Genomic DNA, 27,049 nt, shown 5'->3' with positions numbered 1-27,049 from the left:
CACTAGAAACAAAATATACGACACAGATGTGTTTCAGGCCTGAAGGAAGGTTCCTTTTGTCGGGGCTACTTCCTATCGTGCCTGCACTAAAATAAATTTTCCAGTGTAATGGTTCTTGGAAAAGATCATCGCCGCTCAATTTGGAATAATAATCGATTCAGCTTTGAAAGGAAGAGGGGTGGGGGATCGAACACTCTAAAGAGTATAAATAATTGCAGAAGCCAATGATGGCAGCAGAGACAAATTGAAGACGACCAACTCATTTATAATTTATGGAATGAGTAATGACTAAGAACAGAGGATGGGGTCGAAAGTGGATACTTTTATCTTCAATAGGGACTTGTTCCTAGCTGAAAATAACAGAATATATGGTGCACTGAGTACTCTCTGTCAAAATAAAACAAGACAGTCATTTGCTTCCAATAGTGGTAGCATTCACTTATACAGTCATACCTGCATCAAGTCCATAGTTAATTCTAATCTTCTACCAAAGAAATTGTTGTTTAATATTCATAACCCTTTCCATTACTTGCATTGGTACAGTGATTTAAATCTCATAATAAATTTATTTGAAATTAATTAGATATTATTTGATAGATAAAAAAATTTGTAGTAAAAAATTTTAATAAAAAAAATTGTATGTTTATAAATGGTGGAGTTTCTATAAGATTATGAATAAGAAAAATATGTAAGAGAATTATAAATTTTTATAGAATAGATATCATATAAGACTACTGAAAATTGACGTGAATATGTATGTTTAAATATTTATAAGTGAATTAAAAGAAGTTGAGAAAGTTTGAATATGAATTAGAGGAGACTGTAAAGATTTTAATATTTATGAATGAATTAGAAGAAATTAAGACAGTTTACGTAAATATAATACATTGGTATATATTGGTATTTATTTATTTGGATTAAGATTATTCTATAAGATTGTGAGTGGTGAATTTTATTATATGTTTATAATTTTTTACAATTAATAAATTTTTTTTTATTTATAAACAAAAATCGATTGAATGAAATCATATTAAATTATTATTTTTTGTGTAATTAATAGATCATTTAATTTTATTTTTGTTGACGGGAATGTTTAATTGAAATGAAACTTTTCGCCTAACAACTCGGGGGCTAATGCAATTAATTATTTCCCTACCACTAAACTGCTCAACCACACCAAATAAACAAATTACGGATCGATTGCATATTGTTTTTAAATTCTTTCCACTTTTGTTTTTTTCTAAGAAAGTAGCTTTTCTAAAAGCAATGTCTGACAAGGAATAGTCTTTTTTTTTTCTCTATTTAAGCAGCCTTGGTTCCGAGGACGAGAACCCATCTCTTCCCTCCTCTTCTACTTCTTAATTCTTAATTTCTCTCTCACTGTGCAAGTGTAAATCACCCTAAAAAAAAATGAGCTTGCTTCTGCATGAGAAGAGCACGATAATTATGTCGTTTGTTTTAGTTCCCCTAGTGCTGATTCTAAACGTGCATTATATGTTGCCAGCTCTTGCACATACTAATAGTAATGTTAGTGAATCCTGGCATGAGAATACCATCCCTCTCTGATTCAGTTTTTGCATCTTTTATTCTTCTTTCCATATGCTTATAATATCCAAAGAAAGTAGTATAATTCATATAAAACTGGACAGGTTTACATTGTCTACATGGGGAAAAGGCAGCATCCTGATGTAGCGCTTCTTACAAGAACTCATCACGAAATGCTTGCAACAGTTCTTGGGAGGTGCGACACATGAAAACAAATACGTAGTCTATTACAATTAATACTCTTATTCTCTTTCTGGAAAGTACAGTCATCTTTTTGTCTCACCACCACCTTAATTTCGTTATATCAGCGAAGAAACATCCAAAGATTCCATGGTATACAGTTACAAACATGGGTTCTCTGGATTTGCGGCGAAGATGACAGAGGCTCAAGCACAAAAACTCTCAAGTACGTGCACTGCAACCTTTTCTTGCTTTTCTCAATTTAAGATCTCGACATAAAATTTTTCGATGAAATTCAAGTAATGATAATAATGATGTTAATTACTTTCGTAGTGAAATTAAATATTATAACAATAAAATTAATATTATTCATATGATATGTGTTTAGATAAAAAAAATAATGTTATGACAAAATATATATAATTGAAGATATTAAATTAAAATTTATATATTTTTTATATTAAAAAAATAAATATATTTAATGATAATTACTAAATTATTTATTGACTTATTTATGTATTTATGTATTTATAATGTTGTAACTATTTATTTGTATATGTAATTAATAATATATAAAATTAGTTTATGTAATTAATTATATATAAATATTTATTTATTTATGTAAATTTTTTGTTATTTACTTATTTATTTGTTTATTATGTAATCATATTAAGTTATTTATCATTTTAAATAATTAATTAATTAAAATTTAAAAAATAAAAAAAGAAATAAAAATAGGGGTAAAATAAAAATAGAGCTACCATGAAGAGTGAACTTTTTCAACTAGATCCGTAAGAGTCCAATGACTAAAGGATTTTTTTGGATGGACAGTAAAATTAATTATCGTAAAATTAAAATAATTGTGAAAATAAAATTAATTATTGTAATAATAAAATTAAAATTAATAGTGAGATATATGTTTTGATGTAAAAATAGTAATAGAGATGAGCTAAATTGTAGTGAGAAAAAAACTAATTATTAAAAACATTATATTAAAATTTGTATATAATAATAAATTTAAATTATTAATATTTATAAAATTAATAAATAATTGAAAATTTATTATTTTATAGTAATTAATAATTATGTTAATAAATAATAAAAATTAATAATAAAATATATAATAATACTTTTATTATATTAAATAAAAAAATTATTTAAAAAATTGTAAATAAAGAAATCAAAAGAAAAAAAAATAAAGTGTAAGGATATGTTTGTATTTATAATAAAAGCTAAAGGATAAAAAAAAAAAAAATTAATGAACTGCTCCGTAGCCACTGCACGAAAAATGATTAGTGACCAATTGAGATTATTTTTGCTGCGCAATAAAATTCAAATGCATAATCTTTACCGCGCAAGGCAGCTAAGCTGAATCTCCCATAACAATTGAGGGGTGCCATTAAATCAAAAGATGCACTAATTAACCTTAACTGCGGCATGGTGGAAATGGATCCGTTGGGTCGATTCCATGTAACGTAAAGGCTCCATAACTGCGGTGAGACCGTAAGTCACCGGGCTAAATGAGATCCAAATGGATCCTTGAGTCGTTTTACCAGCACCTCGTTTTACGACTTACCATCGAATTGGTTCAAATATTATAGATGAGATGCCATCCTAATACTATTATTTATCTGATAAACGATTCCATTATTTATAAATTTCATATAATAACGTTATCACTTTGTGTTTGGAAAAAATCTCCTACTAATAGATTTGTATGACAACGAGATTGTTCAAAATAAATTATTCTAGAAGTTTACAATAGAAGGCGGCGCATGCATGCATGCAACCTTTTTCTAGTAGATTTGTAGTAAAATAGAATGATCTCCTAAACTGCAAACTAGACTTGAAAGGCGGATACCTCCACAAAATTCCGATTTATATATATATATATATATATATATATATATATATAAATGATAGCACGTTCCTTTTGAGTCTTGATAAATTAGAAGCTTTTGTTCCTAGATCTGTCTTTTGGTTGTAGAATTACCTGGCGTGGTTCATGTCACACGCAATCGATTTTATAAGCCGCAAACAACCAGAAGCTGGGATTACCTTGGACTCTCTTCGAGTTCTCCATCCAATCTTCTGAATAAAAGCAAAATGGGAAATGGTGTTATCATCGGTCTACTTGATACAGGTATGGTTCTCATGTCTATCACTCTGTGTTTTCCTCTGAAATAGTTACCAATTAACCTCCATGTAAGTAATGAGCAGGGATATGGCCAGAATCAGAAGTTTTCAGTGATGAAGGTTTGGGACCAATCCCATCTCGGTGGAAGGGAGTTTGTGAATCAGGAGAGCACTTCGATGGTGCAAAAGCCTGCAACAGAAAATTGATAGGAGCTCGTTATTTTATCAGTGGACTTGAAGCTGAGTATGGACAGCCATACAACTCCAGTGAAAACGATGATTACATGTCCCCAAGAGATCCAGGTGGACATGGAACACACACATCTTCAACTGCAGGTGGCTCCTTTGTGGACAATGTCAGCTATTATGGGCTAGGTCCTGGGACAGTGAGAGGTGGTGCACCGGGGGCTCGGCTAGCTATGTACAAAGTGTGTTGGCGTTTGGATGGAGGAGTATGTGCCGATGCTGATGTGCTGAAAGCCTTTGATGAAGCAATACATGATGGTGTGGATGTGTTATCAGTGTCTCTTGTCGCTGATATTCCTTTGTATTCTGAGGTTGACCAACGTGGTTCCATTCCTATTGGATCATTTCACGCTGTGGCCAAAGGGATTACTGTTGTTTGTGCAGCAGGGAATGCAGGTCCAAGAGCTCAAACCGTACAGAACACATCACCATGGATTTTGACTGTAGCAGCAAGCTCTTTAGACCGGTCTTTTCCCACACCAATTATGCTGGGGAACAACCAAAGCATAATGGTAAGCAACAAAACAGATGAGGAACACGAAATAGAGGGTGAGGACATCAATTTATTGGATTTCAACTAACAGCTAAGTATTAATTGCAGGGTCAAGCCATGTTCACTGGAGAGGATACAGTGTTTGCAACACTGGTGTATCCTGAAGTCTCAGATCTCATGGTTTCACGGTACATATAGCTACAAATTGCAATGAGCATAGTTCCTTTTTTTTTTTTATGTTTCTAATATCGACTTAAAGTTCATTACACTCTTTTAATCCTTGGATTAGATTGTTTCTATGTAACATAGATTCATTCATTCAACAAAACCTTGTTCAGCCTCGTTCTTCAGACAACTCTATTTTCTGTTACCTAAAGCTAACTTAGTGGTTATGCAGTAATTGTGAATCTCTCTCGTCAAATGATGATTGGATGGCCGAAAAAGTGGTGCTTTGCTTTGCTTCAGACTACAATCAGAGTTTGTTAGATAAAGGTATATGGTCTGTCAAAGAGGCTGGTGGTTTGGGAGTGATTATCGTTAGGAGTTCAAGTGACTACTTTTATTCATATGCTACTGACTTCCCATGTGTTCAAGTAACCTATGAAACTGGAACTCAGATACTCTATTACATCCGATCCACAAGGTACAATCGTCATCCTTGCCAATTGCCATTGCTAGTAGAGTTAATACATTCTATTCATCGTCATATCTTTATAGCTATGAGCTACGAGCTATTAAGATCATTGCTGTCAAACTGTGCAGCAATCCCCAAGTAAGACTGAGCCCGTCAAGAACCCATATTGGCAAGCCCGTGTCAACCAATGTGGCGTACTTCTCATCTCGAGGGCCCAGTTCCAACGCCCCTGCTATACTTAAGGTTAGTCACCTCCTATCCAAATGATTCTCTGCGATATCAATCTGCTAAAAACTCATCAGAGTTTGCTATGATCTCTGTGTGGCACAGCCAGATATAGCGGCTCCAGGCGTTAAAATATTAGCTGCAATCCCTCCCTTTGATCAACCAACAAATGAAGCATACGCTTTTCTCTCAGGAACATCCATGGCAACTCCCCATGTGTCAGGAATTGTTGCCCTGCTGAAATCATTGCACCAGGATTGGTCCCCTGCTGCTGTTAAATCAGCAATTGTCACCACTGGTGCATCCATTAAATTACTTTTCCAGAATCTCAATATTTGCAAAATACTTTCACCTGTTTGCCTTCTTGAACTGTTTTGATCTCTTAACTGCAGCAATGACTGCCGATCAATCTGGAGGACCAATTTTTGCTGAGGGAGAACCACCAAAGCTTGCTGATCCTTTTGATTTTGGAGGTGGAATTGTAAACCCAAACCGTGCAGCAGATCCTGGCCTAGTCTATGACATGGATACAGAGGATTATATTAAATATCTTTGCGCCATGGGCTACAATGACTCTGCTATCTTCCAGCTCACGGAACATGAAATAGCTTGCCCCGCTAAACAGCCCTCTATTCTGGACGTAAACCTCCCATCCATAACTATCCCAAGCCTCAGAAAGACAACAACTCTTACCAGAACAGTCACGAATGTTGGACCTCTTAACTCCAAATACAAGGCCAATGTTGAGTTCGTATCTGGCATAAATATAACAGTGAGACCCGAAACATTGATCTTCAACTCTAAGACGAAGACCATCTCCTTCTCTGTGATGATTTCATCTGCCTTCAACGTAAATGCCGGATACTACTTCGGAAGCCTGACTTGGACAGACGGGGTGTATGTAGTAAGAAGTCCAATATCTGTGAGAACTGAGGTTGGAAGCAGTTCTTTCTGATGATAGAAAGTTGAAACACCTAGCAAGGAAGCTTATCCAGAGGTTTACAGCAAATTACAAAAATGAACATAAATAAAAGAAATAGTATGCAGTATTTCCTAAGAATCTTGTTAACAGTTGAAGCAACTAAGTATGGCGTTTCTACTGCAACATGTGTAATTTAGGTAACTTAGTTCTGCCTTTTATTAACTATTTTATCAGTTTAGGTAGTATGATGGATATATGTGTGGTGATGCATATTGTTAGGTAGACAACTTGTGTAATAGTTAAATAAGCTTTTGTATTTTAACGCTTATGAATAAATGAAATGAAGCTCATATTATGTGTGAGGCAATTTACTGCAATACCATATTGGTTTCTTCATTTTTGTTCTTTATTCTTCCTTTGCTCTGTATCCTTCAATTGGTATCAGAGTTTATATAAGGTCTTAGAAGGTTTGTAAGTTACTGAAATTGAGTGAAAAGCCATCAAACACTTATCAACTAGCTTTTGTCAACTTTAAATGGCCTCAAGCGGTTGGTTTTAACCTTGATCTCTTATTTTTCTAATGAGAACTATCAGATATGAGCTGTCAAAATAAAGTCCTATTTGTGTGCTTTTGATTTGTGGGAAGTGGTGGAAAATAAAAGGGAACAACCACAATTTCCTGCAAATCCAATAATCCAATAGTAACTTAAATAAAAAATTATAGTGAAGAAATAACAAAGAGGTACAAGGCTAAGAGCTATATTAAGTCATCAATTTCTAATGATATATTCATTAAAATCATGACTTGTGATATTGCAAAACAAGCATGGGATATGCTCAAGGAGGAATTCCAAGGTAGTGACAAAATAAGACAAATGCAAGTGTTGAATCTTAGAAAAGAGTTTGAAGTCTTAAATATGGATGACTCATAAAACTTAGAGGAGTACAATAATAGACTCATGAAGATTGTGAACAAAATTAAATTACTTAGGGAAGAAATGCCAGACAATAAAATCATAGAAAAAGTTCTTGTTAGCTTACCAAAGAGGTTTGAATAAAAACTCTCATGCTTTGAAGACTCTAAAGACATGATCAAGGTCACCCCAATTGAGTTGTTCAATGCCCTGCAAGTGTAAAAGTAACGAAGGGCTATCAGACAAAAGAACACAACTGAAGGTGCATTTGAAAGCTAAGAAGAAAAGCAAATTACAAGTGGATGGCAAAGGCAAGAAGCATGGACACAGAAGAAATAAAATTTCTAGATATGGTGGGAAAAAAGGCAAGTTTCCACCTCATTCTTATTGTCAAAAGACCTTCTTGAAAAAATATTACTAGTACAGACCTGATATACAATATAGGTCCTGTAAGCAGCTTCGTCACATGAAAAAGGTGTATAAAAACGAAAACCAATAGTAAGATCAGCAGGCACGAGTTGTTAACAACAACAAGAATAGTAAGTTTTTGTTGTAACTCACTATACAACTAAAACTTCTTTAAGTGCATGGCTTATTGACAGTGGATGCACATACCATATGGGATTTGACATCAACATGTTCAAAGAGTTGGACAAGATCTATACTTCTAAAGTTCGAATAGACAATGGTGACTTCATAAAAGTCAAAGGAAAATGAGTAGTGGCTGTCAAGATGCCAACAAATACCAAACTTATTTTTAAATGTGTTATATGTGCCTAAAATAAATTAAAACTTGTTAAGTGTAAGACAACTGCTAAAAAAGAACTACTCTTTTCTTTTCAAAGACAAGGCATACATAACTCATGATCCCACTAGCCATGAACTTTTTATTGTCAACATGAAATGAAAATGTTTTTCTTTAGATTGGTAAGACAAAAATTCTTTAGCATATTCGGGTTCATAATATGAATCAGTTCTATAACATAAAATAATAGGGCATTTTAATTGGAAGACATTAAACTACATGCATAAAAATGATATTGTGTTAAATATGTCTATTGTTGAAGTAAGTTGTGGCATGTGTGAAATTTGTCAATTAGAAAAACTAAGCAAATTGCCATTCTTAGTCAACATAGCATGGAGAGCAACAAACAAACTCTAACTTGTTCACATTTTGGTCGTATGAGAACTTATCTTTTAATGGTAATAGATACTTTATAGTATCCATTGATGATCTTACTTGAATGTGTTGGATTTACTTCATGAAACAAAAGTCTAAAGTTGTAATTGTGTTTTGGAAGTTCAAGACTTGAATTGAAAATCAAAGTGGTTGTAAAATCAAAATCATAAGGTCAAACAATAGTACTAAGCATGCATATAATGTAGACACTTAATTTTGTTTGGGTATTTGAAATGGTCCACTATTGCTTAAATTAAATTTGATGTAATTTAATTTAAGTCGATTGCATTTAGGGATGGTAACGGGTTAGGTTGGAACAGGTTTTACTCATCTCAAACCTGACCCAAATTTATATTTATAAAACTCGAACCTAACCCGACCCAAAATTTTTTTATTTTTTTCATACCCAAACCCGACCCAATTTGATACTACATAAATCGTATCCAACCTGATTCAACCTGAAATTAATAAAATATTATTTTTAAAATATAAATATAAAATTATATAATTAAATTAACAATAAAAAAAATTTATATATATATATATTGGGTCAGATTGAGTCGAGTTTGCCTAAAATACAAACCCGACCCAACCCAAATTTTTTTTCTAATATTATCCATCTGACCCGACTCAAAATTTGATTTTCAAAAAATAAAAATCGACCTTATGAGGTCGGGTCAAAAAATAACCATAATTGCATTTGAATATTTAAAAGTCTAATTCAAAATTTCGCATGGACTAAAACCCGATTTGATTTACTTTTGAGTTATTTGAGCTTAAAGACCATATATAAGTTCAAGTAATTGTTTAGGTCCCAAAGTCCAATTAAAAGCCTAATTACAATCTTAAAACCCAATTCAATTAAAATTTTGAACAATTTAAAATAATACTAAAAACAATAATTCAAAATTCAAAAATGAATAAAAAATTCAAAAATAAAAAAAAATCAAAAGGTCAGTTGCCAATTTTAAATCTCTCATTAATTTTCTTTTTCTAAAAAATGTCACATTTTCCTTCAATCTACCACCCTCATTTTCAACTCAACAATTTCACCTCTAGCATTATAGCATAAATCCATCTAAACCCAAGAATCAAAATTGCAGTGACCATTGTTGCAATACCAATCCAAAAATCCAATCTTTTTAGACTAAAATTAAATTCTCAACAAAAGAGTGAATGAAGTAGACTAAGATCCTAGGTTTTTTTAATAAAATCCCAAAATTCACAACATAAGAGGGAGAGCAAGAAAAATTCTAAACGACCAAATCCCATGAAGAGAAAAAAAAAAAAAAAAACCTCATGTAAACCACCAAAGCCATGACCCTCATTCGATCTTTTCTACCATGACGAACCTAGCCGATTTTAGCCAAACGATTCCCACCCTCACTGCCTTCATTGCCATCGACAGCCCTCTTGTACCATTTTCACTAACACCATCATTTCATTGCCAACAATCTACTAGTCCACCAACAAAAACCACTATTACCTTGCTACCTTTCATTAGAACTACCAAGTAAACACTATAAACCTCTAGCCCTTATATTTTGTCATAGCCAAAACCAAACCTAAAACCCTACTGCCATTTTCTTTAGTCCATCACCACAACCACCATACTTTTCAATTTACAAACTCATAGCATCACAAAAAAACATAACATCATCATCCTCTACCAAAAGGAGCCCCATGATGATAGCCCTAATGAAACTACCTTAACTTATGACCTCCTCATGACCAAACAATAAAAAATTATACAAAACCCTTTAGTTTCCTATTTTGAAACCTGTTCAAAAAATTAAAAAAAAAAAAGGCCTTTCTGCCTAATAGTTGAAAACTAAAAAATTCAAAAAAAAAAAAAACTACAAGTTTCTTGGTGGAAAGCCTTAATGCTAAAAAAAAAAAGAAAACAAATAAAAAATAAAAAAATGGGTATGATTTTGAGGTGTTTGAAAAAGGTTTTAAGACTCCATTTTTGGCAAGGAAAAATATATTTGTCAAAGAAAGAATATAGTGAAAGAAGAAGACTTTGAGGGCATGACGACAAATGGTGGTTTTGACTTCAAAACTGAAGGCTTCAAAGCTAAATCTAGGCCCTTACGATAAGTTTTGGGCAAAACTAAGTTGGTAGAAGAAAATAGGGAAGAAAGAGGAACTTTTTGGTTAGCATCAACCGATGCTGACAATTTGTGACGAAGTACGACCACTGGTGTAACAAACCATTGATTAGATTTTACGTATGTAAAAAGAAGTTAAAAGAGTTTCTAGGAAGTTTTTTTGCAAAAGAGAAAAAATGAGTTAAAAAAAACTAGGTTTTTATAATAAAAAAAAAAAAAGAAAAGAGCTAAAACGATGTTGTTTCACCACCAAAAGTTTCGCACATCCAACCTAATGATCCGTTTCTCTCATCAACCTTCAATCAATCCATCTAAATAGTCAAATAACCAATCCAATCAAGTTCAAACTGGCCAAAACTGTTCTAAACCATAGAAAATCAACAAAAAATCAACCAAAATAGCTTGGACCATCTCAGACTGATCGAATCGCCCTGCTAAATCATTGACTGGTTTGACTGACCATTTTGGGTAAAATTTTAAGATTTTTATTTTTACTTTATTTATTTTATTTTATTTATTTTGTTTTCATTTTTTTATACACGTTTAAAAGTTTAGACCTTAGAATAAATATTAAATCTTGATTTATGAAAAAACAAAAAAAAAAAAAGCAACTAGAAAAATGTAATTTTTATTCTCACGAATAAATAAATTTCAATCCTAAAAAAAAAAAAAAAAGAATCAAATGATTCCATAAAAAGGAAGAAAAAATTTTATCCAATGATGAGATTTTAAGTTTGTCCGAGTAATGAAGCTTAAGAAATCTCTAGAACATAAAATTTTTTTAAAATACTACTAACATATTATAGTATTTATAAAAGTTTTAAACATAATAAAAATCTCTCTTTACTTCTAAAAATGTGTAAAATAAAAGAACCAATAAAATTTTAAAGAAAAAATAAAATATGTGTATTAATATTTTATCATTCGCATTGCATGCATGTCTTTGTTTTTTATGAAAAATAAATACGAACCTCCAAGAATAAGATTTTTAAAATGTATGAGTAGTGAGTTTTGAGAAATTTCTATGTGATAATATTTTTTAAAATATTACCAAAGTATTGAAGTATTTAGAAATATATTCAATTAAAAAAGGTTTTCATTTACCTATTTTTTTAAATTAAAAAATAATAATAATAAAAAATAAAAAAATGAGTTTTTCTAAAAAGAATAAAATTATAATAATGTATGAATATTGTTTGCATAAATTTATTTTTGAAATATAAACATGACCTTCTGATAATGAGATTTGAAGATAATCCGTATAGTGATACTTAAGAAATCTTTAGGTGATAAGATTTTTTTTAAATGCTACCAACGTATTGAAATATTTATGAATAATTTTCAATACATTAAAATTTTATCTTTTCCTTTATAAAAAAATAATAAAAAAAATAAATAAAGTAATAAACAAATTTCTAAAAAAAAATGAGTAAATGAAAAATGTGTTATAATTGTAGACACCCAATTTGGTCTAGGCCTGAATCAATTGGGCCTGGTCCAAATGGGTAAAACCATTTTTTTTTTTTGTATTTTATATTTTTATTTATTATTGTTATTATTTTTTTATTATTTTTATCTTATGTATTTATTTATTTATTATTACTATTTATTAATATATATATCCTTATATTATAATTACTATTTTTTTCTTTCTTTCTTTTCTGTTAATATTTATATATATTTATATTTATCTGATTATATATTATAATTTATCTAGTATTTATTTTTAGTTATCTGTTAATATTATTATTTATCTGATTATTTTCTTTTTAAATTATCTATTAACATTTTTTTCTTTTTTTGGCTGAAATTTGGAGAATCCTACCGTGAATGGGGATTCAATCAGAGTTCATATTATATTCAATGATTGAATCTCAATCCAAAGAGGAGTTGAGATTGATCAGAAACTCTTCTGATTAATCCCTATAAATAGACTCATGGATCAAAGAGAAAACATAGAGAAAAAGAGTTACTGGTTAAGAGAAAAGGCAGACACAGAGAAGATTTTAAGGCTAAAAAGGTTTTGGTGCTTTTAGAACAGCTCTAAGAATCAGTAGGAATTTTTGGAGAGTTTTTGTGAATTTTTTTTTTGAAAATTTTTGAAAAATTTTCAATTTCCAGTTGAATTTTTTGGTGAAGGTTGAATTTTTCAGCGACTATTTCGGCCAAGTTTGAAGTTTTCGACCAACTTCCCAGTTTTCAGTAATTTTTTATCAGAAATCGATCAGTTTTTCGGTGAACTTTCGGTTAAAAACTTAAATTTCGACGAAAATTTTCAAAATTTGACGGACATTCAACTGGAGTTCTTCGAATTTTTAGAGAGAAGGTAGAGAAGATGAAGGAAGAAAGAGAGAGGAAAGAAGGGTTCTGCTAAAGAAACGAAGGAATCAGCCTTATATACCCTCTCAAAACGACATCGTTTCTGTGTTAAGTAACCTAGAGGATCCGCGCGTTTTGTCAAGATCCAACCTGACCCGAACGTCGACCCTCTTTCGACTCGCATGCGACCCACGTTTCAAGCTGTTAGCCGAGCCGAGCCGACACTCCTGAGCCGCGTCTTCGAGCCATTTTTTCTTCTTAGAGCCGAGCCATTCCAGGTTTTTTTTTCATTTATTTATTTATTTATTTATTATTATTATTATTATATCAAAATTGTTTAATATTTTTATTTTTATTTATTTTTTTATTTATGTTCATTTTTATTTTATTTTATTTATTTTATTATTTTATTTTCTTTAAATAAAATTAAAAAAAATTCTTTTTGAGGAAAAGTTGAAAGTATCAATTTTTCTCGAAATTAAAAGTTTCCAAAAAATATTTTTGGGGAAAAGTTGAAAGTATCAATTTTTCTTAAAAATAAATTTTCAAAAAAAAAGATTTTGAGAAAAAGTTGAAAGTATCAATTTTCTCGAAATTAAAGTTTTCAAAAAATATTTTTAGAAAAAAGTTGAAAGTATCAATTTTTTTAAAGATAAATTTTCAAAGGGATTTTTGAGGAAAAGTTGAAAGTATTAATTTTTCTTGAAATTAAAGTTTCCAAAAATAAAAATGGGAAAAAGTTGAAAGTATCAATTTTCCTCGAAATTAAAGTTTCAAAAGAATATTTTTGGGGAAAAATTGAAAGTATCAATTTTTCTTGCACAAAAACAATGATTTTTTCTTCCTTTTTATTGTTTTAATGTTAAATAATCCGACAATGGAGCCTCTGCAAGCAAAACAGTAGTTTTCTTACATACTCTTGAGGTGAGGGGATTTTTTCAATTTTTTGCTAAAAGTATTAGAGTCAATTGAAAATAATTTTCAATAATTAATTACTGGGTAAATTTTTAAGGCTTATTGGATAACACAAAATTATGTTGGTATTATCTTTTAATGAGCGTTGTGAGGGTGCTATAACATTCCTCACACGTAATCGAACTTTCGAACCCTGTTCTGGTTAGTAAACCTAAACCTATTTCTTTTAGGGATCCTTAAACTTAGGTGTTCCCTGAAAGGATAGATTCCTTAGGTGATCAATCGCACCTAGATAAAAAAAGATTAGTGACAACTCTTTAAGTCTATGTCTAGCAATAGATCTCCAGATCTAGACGTTATGATAACTTGGTGACTCCACTGGGGACACTGAGAGTCAGGCCAGCAAATAAATTTGTGTTATCCAAAAGCCTAATAAAATTGAACCTTTTTGTATATATGTGTTATTTATTCATTCATGTTTATTAATTATGTCATTCATATGCATGTGCATAATATGAGCTCTATACCTGAGCTTCGTCCCTCTATGAGAGAGTAAAGTACCTATTGCTTTCGTGAGGTTTAATGCCTCCGTAGTGGCTAGCGAAATACTCCCACTCAAATTGAACTTTTTTTCGTTTGTAGCTTGTAATGGATGAGGATTATGGTGTCTTACTAGTCTGTGATGGACAAGGACGTAAGGAATAATTTGGGAACCTTTAGACTTTGACCTTAAACCATATATAGTGAACCTTAAGAGTGCCTAACCTATAGATAGAGCCATCATTCTACCCTTTTAGAATTGATCAAAAGCATATGATTCATTCTTCTTACTCTGTATGATGTTTAAATTTACTTAGTTATTTGTTTATTTCTTTTTTTTAGGCATACTAACCTTTTCTCTCATTCTTCTGCATTGGTTCATGCTCATATCATACAGTTGCATAAAGAACATTTGCTTGAAAGATGATTTTTAACAAAAAATTTTTTCATGGACTCTAATAAATGACTAGTCTACTCTTCATCCGTATTAACACCTTGTGAGACACCCAATGAAGCAAGGGTCTAGTCAGAAAAGATTCAACTAAAGATGAGGGATTGTTTACCAATCGGATATGATTCTACTCTATCTCAAAAAATATATATCCTCCTCAAACAAAATAATTTAGAAGATTTGGTTAACATATGGAAAAAGATGAGTCCATCGAGACAAGAGCAGTTTTACCAGAGACATAATCATATAGCATACCTTCTAGCTGTAGTTGTTGATGATCAACTAATTAAAGCTGCAACATAATTTTGAGATTTTACATACAAGTGTTTCATCTTTAATGAAGTTGATATGACTCTCACCATTGAAGAATATTCGATTTTATTGGGGTTGCACCTTAAGGCTTCTGATAAGATATGTGTAAAAAAACACAAGTCAAGATATCATAAGGGCCTGGCTCAACTCATGGGGATAGACAAAGAAGTTATGGATTCTCATATAAAGAAGAAACAAGAATATGTTTGCCTACCTTGAAAGTTCTTTCATAAGTTTCTAGTGTAACATGTCAATGAAGAACGGGGGTTAGATATATTTGCCTTAGCCATATACGAAATAATGATCTTCTCAAAAGTTTTGGGTTATATTGAGATAGCGGTGGTTGACTTCATCGAAAGTGTGATCAATGGTTGTAATCTTTCAACGATAGTATTAGCAGAGACTATCAGATCTTTGAGTTACTGTTGTTGGAATAGAAGGCACTTTATAGGTTACATACAGTTATTGTACTTATGGATGAAAAGCCATTTTGAATGGGGAAATGGTGCTTTCTCGAAGCTTTATATTCGTAATCGAGCTCCGATCAAGAAATTCTATGAAAGTGGGTGGTCAGAACGAAAGTCTAAAAAGGAATGGATAACTTTTCTACAAAAGTTGACCAGTGCCAAGGTGAGATAATTGGCCCCATGGATGAATCATGAGCCTATGTTGTATCAATATGGGGATAATACAGTGATCTCACTTCTAGGTTTATGGGGAACAAAAAATTATGCACCACTCCTAGTGAGAAGGCAGTTTGGGAGAGAATAGTTCATTCCTATGACTTATGGGCTTCATCAGTTAGATTTCTCTTACAGTGAGCCAAAAGTATTTTAGAGAATGAATGAGGTGATTAAAGCATGGAAAAATCTCTGAATAGTGAGTCTTGAACCGTTTACTGATAAAATCACTCCAGGGTACTTGGTTTGGAGAGCAAAACAAAGACAAAAAATGGTATTCACTTATGAAAGTTTTCAACCACCAACAGAAGAAAAACTTGAAGAGACACCATCAGAATTAGAGCTTGCAACAAAAGAATTTGAGTCTGAAAATGGTAAGTTAAAGTAAAAAATCCATAAGCTTCAAGAAAAAAAAGACCAGTGAAAAGATAAAGCTGAAAGTCATGAAGTTAAAATTCACAAGATTACTAGAGAATGTGATACAGTTATTGAAGACCTAGCAAAGCTACACCAAGAGCATAAAAGGTTATGTGTGAGAGAAAGGACCAAAGAGATAACCATTGTCGAGCTGACTGAAGAAAATGTAAGATTGAAGCAAGAGTATGCTGAATTGGAAGAAGAAAGTACCCAAGTACTGACAGAGAGTAACATGCTAAACAGTTATCTGAGTAGGCTAAGGCAGAAGTTGAATGAACAAGAAGACCACATTACTGCATTGGTTAAAGAGCATAGAGAACTATCATACCAAGTCTGGTGTGGTAAAAGAGAGAACTTAGGAAGATAAAAATACATTGAGCACCTAACGATCCAAATCTATAAAGAGGTATGTAAGGTAAGAGAGATGGTGGAAGAGGCAGAGGCATTGAAACAAGTGGTGACCCCAATAGGAGAACATGGACAGTGTCTATTGAACTTCATCGAAGAAGCAAGGCTCAGTATGAACAGATCAAACAATTTTATGACTATAATTCTAGGATGATAAACTTAATGTAGATAAAATTTTTTTGGAATAAATGAAATCTTTTAGTTGAATATCATCTTTAAGGTAAATGTTCTTTGCATACATGTATTTTTCATTCATTGCACTCTCATTCATTACACCTAACAAAGTAACCATGTGATAGTCATGCAAATTTACTAATTCGAAGATATAATACTCAAGGTTCAAGGATAGCTCCATCTAGCGATAACTCTATCCATCGATACAACACAAGGTCTAGAGCCAGACAAATTGAGCAAAAAAATTCTCACAGATTTGAAAAGATAAAAAAAGCACAGGAGAAGATTGAAAGTGAGTTGAGTAAGATTTTGGATGCTCTCAATAAACTGAATAAGGGAAAAAGAGTTGAAGAAAATACAAGCCAACAAGTTTCCCCATTGCAAGAAGTGGCTAATCCTTTGTATCCTCCAGGTTTTGGCCCACCTTAAAACCAGTCTACACAAGAGGTTCCACCACAACACTTCGTATATCCAACATATCTTGGAATGCCATCAGCTTCCAACCCAGGGCATTATCATAGCTATGTAAATCTTGTCTTTACTGAAAAGGTAGTAGAACCAATTCCTAATCTAGATGATTTGAAAGAGAAAGAGAAAAAAAATATAATAATGGAAACTCAGGAAAGCTCCAAGATTAGTATGGTAGAACAAAGGCTACGGGCTGTGGAAGGATTTGGTTTCTATGGTTCAATTGATGCTGTTAGGCTTTGCTTAGTCCCTGATGTAGTCATTTCTCATAAGTTTAAAGTACCAGAATTTAAAAAATATGATGGTACGAAGTGCCCTAAAACCCACATCACCATATATTATCGAAAGATGACAGCTTATGCTCATGATGAAAAACTCTTGATGCATGTCTTTCAGGATAGCCTTACAAGCTCAGCGGTCATGTGGTATGTTCAGTTGGACAGAACCCACATTCGTTCTTAGAGCGATATGGCTCATGACTTCATCAGTTAATATCGACATATTTCAATTTGGCCCCTGATCTTTTGTCTTTATAGAACTTAAAAAAGAAGGTAAATGAGTCTTTTAAAGAATACGCCCAAAGATGAAGGGATATAGCTTCACAGGTACAACCTTCACTGATTAAAAAAAAGACCACAGTGCTGTTTGTTAGCACTTTAAAACCTCTCTATTATGAAAAGATGATAAGAAATACAATAAGAAACTTTACTGATATGATAATTTTGAAAAAAATTATTGAGAGTACCATCAAGAGTGGTAAGCTGAAAAAAAATGAAGCATCTAACAAGAGAGTCTCGAAAAAAAAAGAGACTGAAGCTCAGGCTATGAGCTTTGATAGATAGTAATTTGAGGGTTATCAACCCTACTAACCACCAGGATACATGCCATATTACCTTACTGTAAATAACATTTTCCCTTACCCATACCAACCATTTGTACATCACCTTACCCCCAAACATATCAAACCCCTCTTAGGCCCCAAAATATCACATACAGTCCTAACACTTAACCTACCTCAAGACCTCAAATCATCCAACTAACCTCATGAGTGGTTCACGAGAGCAACGAATTACCCGTGAAAGATCTGTATTTGATCCAATCCCAATGACATACAGAATTATATAGAGAGCTTTTATAATAGTCATTTGATTACTTCTAGCAAGCTAGAATCCCTCAAGCCACCTTACCCTAAATGGTACAATCCTACAGCCCATTGTGACTATTATTATAGGATTACTGGTCACTCTATCAAAAATTACACTGCCCTAAAACATAAAGTGCAATGATTAATCAAGGATAAAATGATTAGCTTTGATACAAAAGGGGTGACTGCACCAAATATCAGTGGTAATCCTTTACCTAATTATAATGTGAATGCCCTGAGTGAAGAACATGGGCGCCATTTGAAGAAATAAGTGGTAGAAATTAAGACACCTCTTAGTCAGCTGTTTGATATTTTATGAAAAGCTGACATGATACAACTAGTGAGTCCACACAGTTATCATGAAGTATATGTAGCTAGCACTAGTTGTAAATATCATAGTGGGATAATAGGCCACTCTATTGAAATCTGTGAGCAGTTTCATCAAGAGGTATAAAAACTCTTGAATTCATACCAAATGGAGGTCTATGAAAAAAAAAGACTTAAAAAATGTTGAGGTGTCCATGACTGATAAGCCTGCAAAGCTATTTCCAAAGCCAGTGACAATTCATTGTGGGAACAAGCCAAAGTCTATCATAGATAAACTCATTCTCAGGCTGGTAACTTTTAAAGTTTTGACTTATTTTTCGTACAAGGATGATAAAGCTGTACCTTAGAATATGGCTGTAATACTGTAGTTTAGATGTAAGGAGAGGATGTCTCCAAAGCTGACGCTTTTAATATAACTGGTGTAGGAGGCATTACCCAAAGTGGGAGGTGCTACACTCCAAAAATGTTAGAGAAAGCTAGAAGAGAGAAGGCCAAAGAAGGAGAAGGACTGAATAATCCTAAAGTAGAACCTGAAGAGGATCATCCGAAGTCGATATCAGAAAGAGAGGTTTATGAATTCCTGAAGCTGGTAAAACATAGTGAGTACTCAGTTGTCGAAAAATTGAATAAAATGTCAGCTTGAATCTCATTACTATCACTGTTACTAAACTCAGAGCCATATCGAAATACCCTACTAAAAGTGTTGAATCAGGCATACATGACACATAATGTATCTGTTGAATATGTGAATCACTTGACTGAAAATCTAGTCATGTCGAATCATATTTCATTCAATGATGATGAAGTTCTCTTAGAGGAAAAAAAAATGCCAAGGCTATGCATATCATGGTCAAGTACAAGAGCCATATCATAGCCAAAGTCCTTATCAATAATGGCTCTGCTATCAATGTCATACCTATGTCAACTTTGGTGAGGCTACCCATTGACTGCTCTCATATGAAAGATAGTCAGATGATTGTGAGAGCTTTTGATAGGACCAAAAGAGAAGTCCTGAAGGATATCGAGATGTCATTGTAAATTAAGCCATACACTTTTAGTGTGAAGTTTTAAGTGATAGATATCTCTCTATCTTACAACTGTTTATTATGAAGGCTATGGATTCACATGGCAGGAGCTATACCCTCTACTTTGCACTAAAAGATCAAATTTAATGTAGAAGGTCAATTAGTAGTGGTAGTTGAGGAAAAAGACATGCTAGTGACCTAACCATTGAATACTCCATATGTAGAGGCTGTCGAAAAAGCATTGGAATACTCCTATCGATCTTTTGAATTAGTTAATTCTGTAGGTGAAAGATTTAAAAATTAACTTTTTTCAAAGATAGTGATGAGCCAAGTCATCAACAAGGGCTAGTATCTAGGATCAGGGCTAGGTAAGAACTTGTAGAGAATAAAAGAACCTCCGACAGTAATAGACAATAGTGAAAGGTTAGGCCTGGGCTATGAGGTAGCAGAATAGGAAATCAAAAGAAGGCCAGCAGGAAAAACAGCAAGACTAATGGTCATCCCACACCTGTATGAAACTTTCAGACTTGGAAGATTCATGTACCCAGATACAAAAAAAAGTGTGAAAGATATTTTTACCCAGTTAACCATTAATGATATTGAAGATGAAGTGGGGCTTAATCAAGAGGAGTGGATTCACCTTTGTTCGCCAGATTATGAGCTGAATAATTAGAGTGTCATCGAGATGCCTGTGACTTTTGAGACTAATACAATGTAATTGTAACATCCCAATAGTTATTGCCCAAGACATTGGGGTGATCTTTCTTGTTTGGGTTATTTATCTTTTATTATTTTTAATAAAAATTAGGAAGGATGCATTTTCATTCATTTCTTCTTGTGTCTTCATTATTTTCATATTTTCAAGCACATCTAGCCAACATATCCCATTTCATTCAATTTCAGGTCTTTAAATGAACATGAAGATAACCATGATAACAATCAAGAGGTTAGTTTTGAGAATTCAATTAACACTGATGAACTTGACAATGAAGAGAATTCTGAGGAATATGTTATGCCTCCGGACCTAATGAGATTAATTGAACAAGAAAATAAGTCAATTAAGCCTCATCAGAATATAGTTGACTTAGTGAATCTAAGAGATGAAGAGAATAAGAAAAATGTCAGAATGGGCACTTCACTTTCATCAAGAGATAGACAACGATTGACAGACCTACTTCAAGAATTCATAGATGTATTTGCTTGATCTTACGAAGATATGCCAGGGTTGAGCACGGAGATAGTGGAGCACAGATTGTCCTTAAAGCTAGAATGTAAACCAATTTAGCAGAAACTGAGACGGATGAAGCCTAAAATGTTACTAAAGATAAAAAAAAAGGTGAATAAACAATTTGATGCAGGTTTTCTACAAGTGGCTAAGTATCTAGAATGGGTAGCCAATATAGTACCAGTTCCTAGAAAGATAGAAAGGTGCGAATGTGTGTAGACTATCGTGATTTGAATAAAGCTAGTCCAAAGGATAACTTTTTTTTGCCTCATATCGACACACTGGTAGATAACACGACTAGGCATTCAATTTTTTCCTTTATGGATGGTTTCTCAGGGTATAATCAAATAAAAATGGTTACAGATGATATGAAAAAAACCATTTTCGTGATCATGTGGGAAACCTTTTGCTACAAGATCATGCCTTTTGGGTTAAAAAATGCTGGGGCAACATATTAAAGGGCCATGGTAACACTCTTTCATGACATGATGCACAAAGAGATCAAGGTGTATGTAGACGATATGATTGCAAAGTCTTGTGAGGATTAAGATCATGTCACCAGCCTCAGAAAGTTATTTGAAAGGTTGAGAATATTTCAGCTCAAATTAAACCTAGCCAAGTGCACCTTTAGAGTAAAGTCAGAAAAGTTGCTAGGCTTTGTAGTCAGTAAAAGAAGAATTGAAGTTGATCCAGATAAGATACAGGTCATTCAAAATTTGTCACCTCTCAGTACACTAAAAGAAGTTCGAGATTTTCTGGAGAGATCGAACTACATTTCTCGATTTATCTCTCAACTTACTTACAAATGTGATCTCATATTTAAGCTTCTCCGTAAGAATAATCCTGGGAAATGGAATGAGAAATGTCAAGAGGCATTTGATAAAATTAAGCAATACTTATCGAACCCTTCAGTATTGGCACCATCTGTTCTAGGGAAACTTTTAATTCTATACTTGACAGTTTGTGAAAACTCAATGAGATGTGTGCTGGAACAACAAGACGAGTCTAACCGAAATGAGAGAGCTATTTACTATCTGAGTAAAAAGTTCACAGACTACGAATCCAAGTATTCTTCATTGGAAAAAATGCGTTGTGCATTAACGTTGACTGCTAAAAGACTCAAACAGTATATGCTCTACCATACCACATGGCTCATAACAAAATTGGATCCAATTAAATATATCTTCGAAAAGCCTTATTTGTCTAGAAGAATTGTTAGATGGCAAGTAATACTCTCAAAATATGATATTATATATGTGAGCCAAAAAGTAATAAAAGAAGGCGTTATAGCAAAGTTTCTTGCTGATCGTACTACTAAAGAGTATAAGCCAATAAAGTTAAAATTCTCTGATGAAGACTTAATGACTATTTTTCAACTGGAGAAAGGGGAGCATGGAAAAAAGTGTTGGAGAATGTATTTTGATGGAGCTGCCAATGCCTTGGGGCACGAAATTAGGGTAATTCTGATCTTTCTAAAAAAATAATACTACCCTGTAACAGCAAGGTTAAATTTTAATTGCACAAATAATATTACTGAATATGAAGCATGTGTCATGGGGTTACAAGCTACTATAGATAGAAGAGTGAAAGCATTAAAAGTGTTCGGGGACTCAACTCTGGTTATATATCATTTGAAAGGAGAATGGGAGACGAGAGATTCAAAACTCGTTTCATATCATAAGTATATTCTAGAGTTGATGAAACAATTTGAAGATATCTAGTTTGATCATTTACCTCGAAAAAAGAATCTGATTGCCGATGCATTGGCTACTCTGACTGTAATGATTTAAATTAACGATAATACTGACATCTAACCCATCAGGTTAGATGTTAAGGATATGTCAGCTTATTACTCTAATGTAAAAAAAGAAGATGATGAAAAAACCCCGGTATCATGATATCTTACAGTATATTAAGGATCAGTAATACCCAGTTCAAGCAATAAAAAATGATAAAAAGATCATCCGAAGATTGGCTATGAGCTTCTTCCTAGATGGGGATATCATGTACAAAAAAAGTCAAGATCAGATATTATTAAGGTGCATAAGTAAGGTTGAAGCGAGAAAAATCATTGAAAATGTGCATGATGGAATATGTAAGGCACATACCAGTGGACATATGATGACGAGACAGATCATGAGAGTAGGATATTACTGGTTGACGATGAAGAATGATTGCATTGACTATGCTCGTAAATGCCATAAATGTCAGATATATACTGATAAGATCCATGCTCCGTCATTTGCTTTACATGTTATGACGCCACATTGGCCATTCTCAATGTGGGACATGGATGTCATTGGTCTAATCACCCCAAAGGCTTTTAATGGGCACATATTTATTTTTGTGATGATAGATTACTTTACAAAATGGGTAGAAGCAGCATCATATGTAAGTGTAACATGATCTGTGATTTGTAGGTTTATAAAGAGAAAGATCATCTGTAGATATGAACTTTCGAAGAGAATTATTTCAGACAATGTCAAGAATCTAAATAGTAAGATTATGCAAGAAATATGTGCTCAATACAAGATCAAACATCATAACTCGACACCATACCGTCCAAAAATGAATGAGGCAGTTGAGGCAGCCAATAAAAACATAAAAAAGATTTTGGAAAAGATGACTGAGACTTATAAAGATTGGCATGAGAAGTTACCATTTACACTACATGCATATCAAACATCAGTTCATACCTTTACTGGGGTAACCTCATTTTCTTTGGTTTATGGGATGAAAGCTGTACTATCAGTGAAAGTAGAGATCCCCTCATTGAGGGTTCTAAAAGAAGTTAAGTTGGACGAAGCTGAATAGATTCGAGAACATTATGAACAGTTAAATTTCATAGAAGAAAAGAGATTGATTGCATTGTGTCATGGGCAGCTATATCAAAGAAGAATGATAAGGGCTCATGATAAGAAGATTCGACCCCGTTGCTTTTGAGAATGAGAGTTAGTCTTGAAGAGAATCCTCTCAATCTAGCATGATAGTAGAGGAAAATGGACTCCAAATTAGGAAGGGTCATATGTGGTGAGATGATCTTTTTCGGGAGGAACGCTGATACTGACTGAGATGGATGTAAATGATTTGCCCCATCCTATAAATTTTGATGCTGTGAAGAAATACTATGCCTGAAATAAAAAAAATAAAAAAGAAATGAAAAAAAAATAAAATGAAAAAATTGAAAGAAAAGAAAAAAAAAAGTGAATGAAAAATGAGGACTCAATGCGAAAACCCTAAAAGAGTGGTTTGAGTCATATAGGGTTTATCTAAGTTGAAAACCTGAAGAGACAGCTTAGATAAGAAGAATACAACATCGAATTTAAAAATTCATTTGCATAAAGACTAGCAAATTCAGAAGAGCTCCGAGTTGTTAAATACATCAGAGGGTTGGGTTTTCAAAAAAACCTTGAGATATGTTATCATGATTATCCGATTGTTCATTTTTGGGCTTTGTCCCCATACTTATCCTTGTAATTCTTTCTTGGCCAAAGTTTGCCAACATTTTGCTAATAAGAGACATTCTACTTCACTCTTTGTGTCTTTTTTTTCTAGTGACCGTTTTATAACCATTTTTATTCTTTTCTTCTTAATACCCTACAATAGAAGAAATGTGCAAATGCATTCTTACTTTTTGAGTTTGAAATAATGATTGATGAATGAATAATGGCATGAAATATTTTTACATTACATTGAATAAGTCAAGAGTGATAAAGGCAGGATTGAGATGTTCAGTTCTTGATAAGGACATTGAATTTGGAAAGAGATTGCTTACATGAAGAACGTAAGTGGAAGATATGATTGAAAGCTACACTAGCTTGATCTTAAAAGAGTAATGTAATTGGATCTTTGAAGAATCAAGGGTTCGAAGCCCAAGAAAAGAGTTTGAGAAACTTGAGTACCATAATTGAATAGGAGTTAATTAGCCAACATTTGCATAACATGCATTGAATTTCATATGCATTGCATAGCATATACTACATAAATTCAAGAAGCAGGAGTATTCCAAAATCCCACATAGAGAAAACAGATGTGAAGATATTTTCAAATTTGAGAAAAAACTTATCAGGTAAGTTTCTAATCCTTGAAATAGGATGTCTCTTGGTATCAGGGTTGGTTTATAAAATCTTTGGGCATAACCTCCTGAAATTCCTTCAAACACGATTTTTAAATCTTTTGGACATGATTGTTAAGGAGCAATTTATTTTTCAAAGTCGTTAAGCCTCTGATTAGAGGAGCTTTATTTATTTTCAAAGTTGTTGAGCCTCTGATTAGAGGAGTCATTTATTGTTCAAAGTTGTTGAGCCTCTAATTAGAGGAGCATTTATTTATATTTTTCAAAGTCATTGAGCCTCTGCTTAGAGGAATTTTGATCAAATTTTAAACAAAAAAAAAATAAATGTCGAGTTGAGTCTTGATTGGGTGTCTACGTCTTTGCGTAATTTTTGTTTCACAGAAAATGTGCAAAGAGGGATAGCTGTAGACACCCAATTTGGTCCAGGCCCGGATCAATTGGGCCTGGTCCAAATGGGTAAGCCTTTTTTTTTTATTTTTGTATTTTATATTTTTATTTTATTATTGTTATTATTTTTTTATTATTTTTATCTTATGTATTTATTATTTGTTTATTTATTATTACTATTTTTTAATATATATATCCTTATTATTATAATTACTATTTTTTTCTTTTCTTTTTCTTTCTTTTCTGTTAATATTTATATATATATTTATCTAATTATATATTATAATTTATCTAGTATTTATTTTTAGTTATCTGTTAATATTATTATTTATCTGATTATTTTCTTTTTAAATTATCTATTAACATTTTTTATTTTTTATTTTTTTTGGTTGAAATTTGGAGAATCCTGCCGTGAATGGGGATTCAATCAGAGTCCATATTGGATGCAATGATTGAATCCTAATCCAATGAGGAGTTAGGATTGATCAAAAACTTTTTTGATTAATCCCTATAAATAGACTCACGGATCAAAGGGAAAACACAGAGAAAAAGAGTTACTGGCTGAGAGAAAAGACAGACACAGAGAAGATTTAAAGGCTAAAAAGGTTTTGGTGCTTTTAGAACAGCTCTAGGAATCAGTAGGAATTTTCGAAGAATTTTTACGAATTTTTTTTTTGGAAATTTTTGGAAAATTTTCAGATTTTGGTTGAATTTTTTAACGAATGTTGAATTTTTCGACGACTATTCCGGCCAAGTTTGAAGTTTTCGACCAACTTCCCAGTTTTCGACAGTCCTTTCCAGAAACCGATCAGTTTTTCGATGAACTTTCGACGAAAAACCCAAATTTCGACTAAAATTTTCAAAATCCAACGGACATTCAACCGAAGTTCTTCAAGTTTTTAGAGAAGAGAGAGAAGAGAAAGGAAAAGAGAGAGAGAGAGAAAAAGAGAGTTCTGCTGAAGAAACGAAGAAATCAGCCTTATATACCCTTCCAAAACGACGTCGTTTCTGCATTAAGTAACCCAAAGGAACCGCGCGTTTTACCAAGATCCGATCCGACCCGAGCATCGATCCGTTTTCGAACCGCGTGCGACCCACGTCTCAAGCCGTTAGCCGAGTCGAGCCGACACCCCTGAGCCGCGTCTCCGAGCCATTTTTTCTTCCTCGAGCCGAGCCGAGCCGAGCCAAGCCATTCCCAGGTTTTTTTTTCATTTATTTATTTATTTTATTATTATTATATCAGAATTGTTTAATATTTTTTTTATTTATTTTCATTTTTATTTTATTTACTTTACTTTATTATTTTATTTTCTTTAAATAAAATTTAAAAAAATTATTTTAGAGGAAAAGTTAAAAGTATCAATTTTTCTTAAAAATAAATTTTCAAGAAAAAAAAAAGGTTTTGAAGAAAAGTTGAAAGTATTAATTTTCCTCAAAATTAAAAATTTTCAAAAAATATTTTTGGAGAAAAGTTAAAAATATTAATTTTCCTTAAAAATAAATTTTCAAAAAAAAAAAGATTTTGAGGAAAAGTTAAAAGTATCAATTTTTTTCGAAATTAAAGTTTTCAAAAAATATTTTTGGAGAAAAGTTAAA

At 32.5% G+C, this 27,049-nt stretch overlaps 1 protein-coding gene across 1 annotated transcript; it reads left to right on the top strand.

Annotated features, from left to right (window-relative positions):
- Positions 1–1,169: 1,169 nt before the first annotated feature.
- On the top strand, positions 1,170–6,738 carry LOC111289517 (subtilisin-like protease SBT3.3). The gene is made up of 10 exons (XM_022880630.2): positions 1,170–1,527; positions 1,650–1,741; positions 1,854–1,951; positions 3,713–3,868; positions 3,946–4,619; positions 4,709–4,788; positions 4,998–5,243; positions 5,363–5,477; positions 5,565–5,757; positions 5,852–6,738. Exons 1-10 carry the CDS (start codon positions 1,411–1,413, stop codon positions 6,412–6,414), a joined length of 2,334 nt encoding a protein of 777 aa, XP_022736365.2. The 5' UTR covers positions 1,170–1,410; the 3' UTR covers positions 6,415–6,738.
- The last annotated feature ends 20,311 nt before the right edge of the window (positions 6,739–27,049 follow it).

This window comes from Durio zibethinus, chromosome 11 (assembly GCF_047325235.1).
Source record: "Durio zibethinus cultivar Kanyao isolate XHJ-2024 chromosome 11, ASM4732523v1, whole genome shotgun sequence".
Taxonomy (NCBI): domain Eukaryota; kingdom Viridiplantae; phylum Streptophyta; class Magnoliopsida; order Malvales; family Malvaceae; genus Durio; species Durio zibethinus.
The sequence above is the reverse complement of the archived record's forward strand: the minus strand, read 5'-3'. Positions and strand labels throughout refer to the sequence as shown.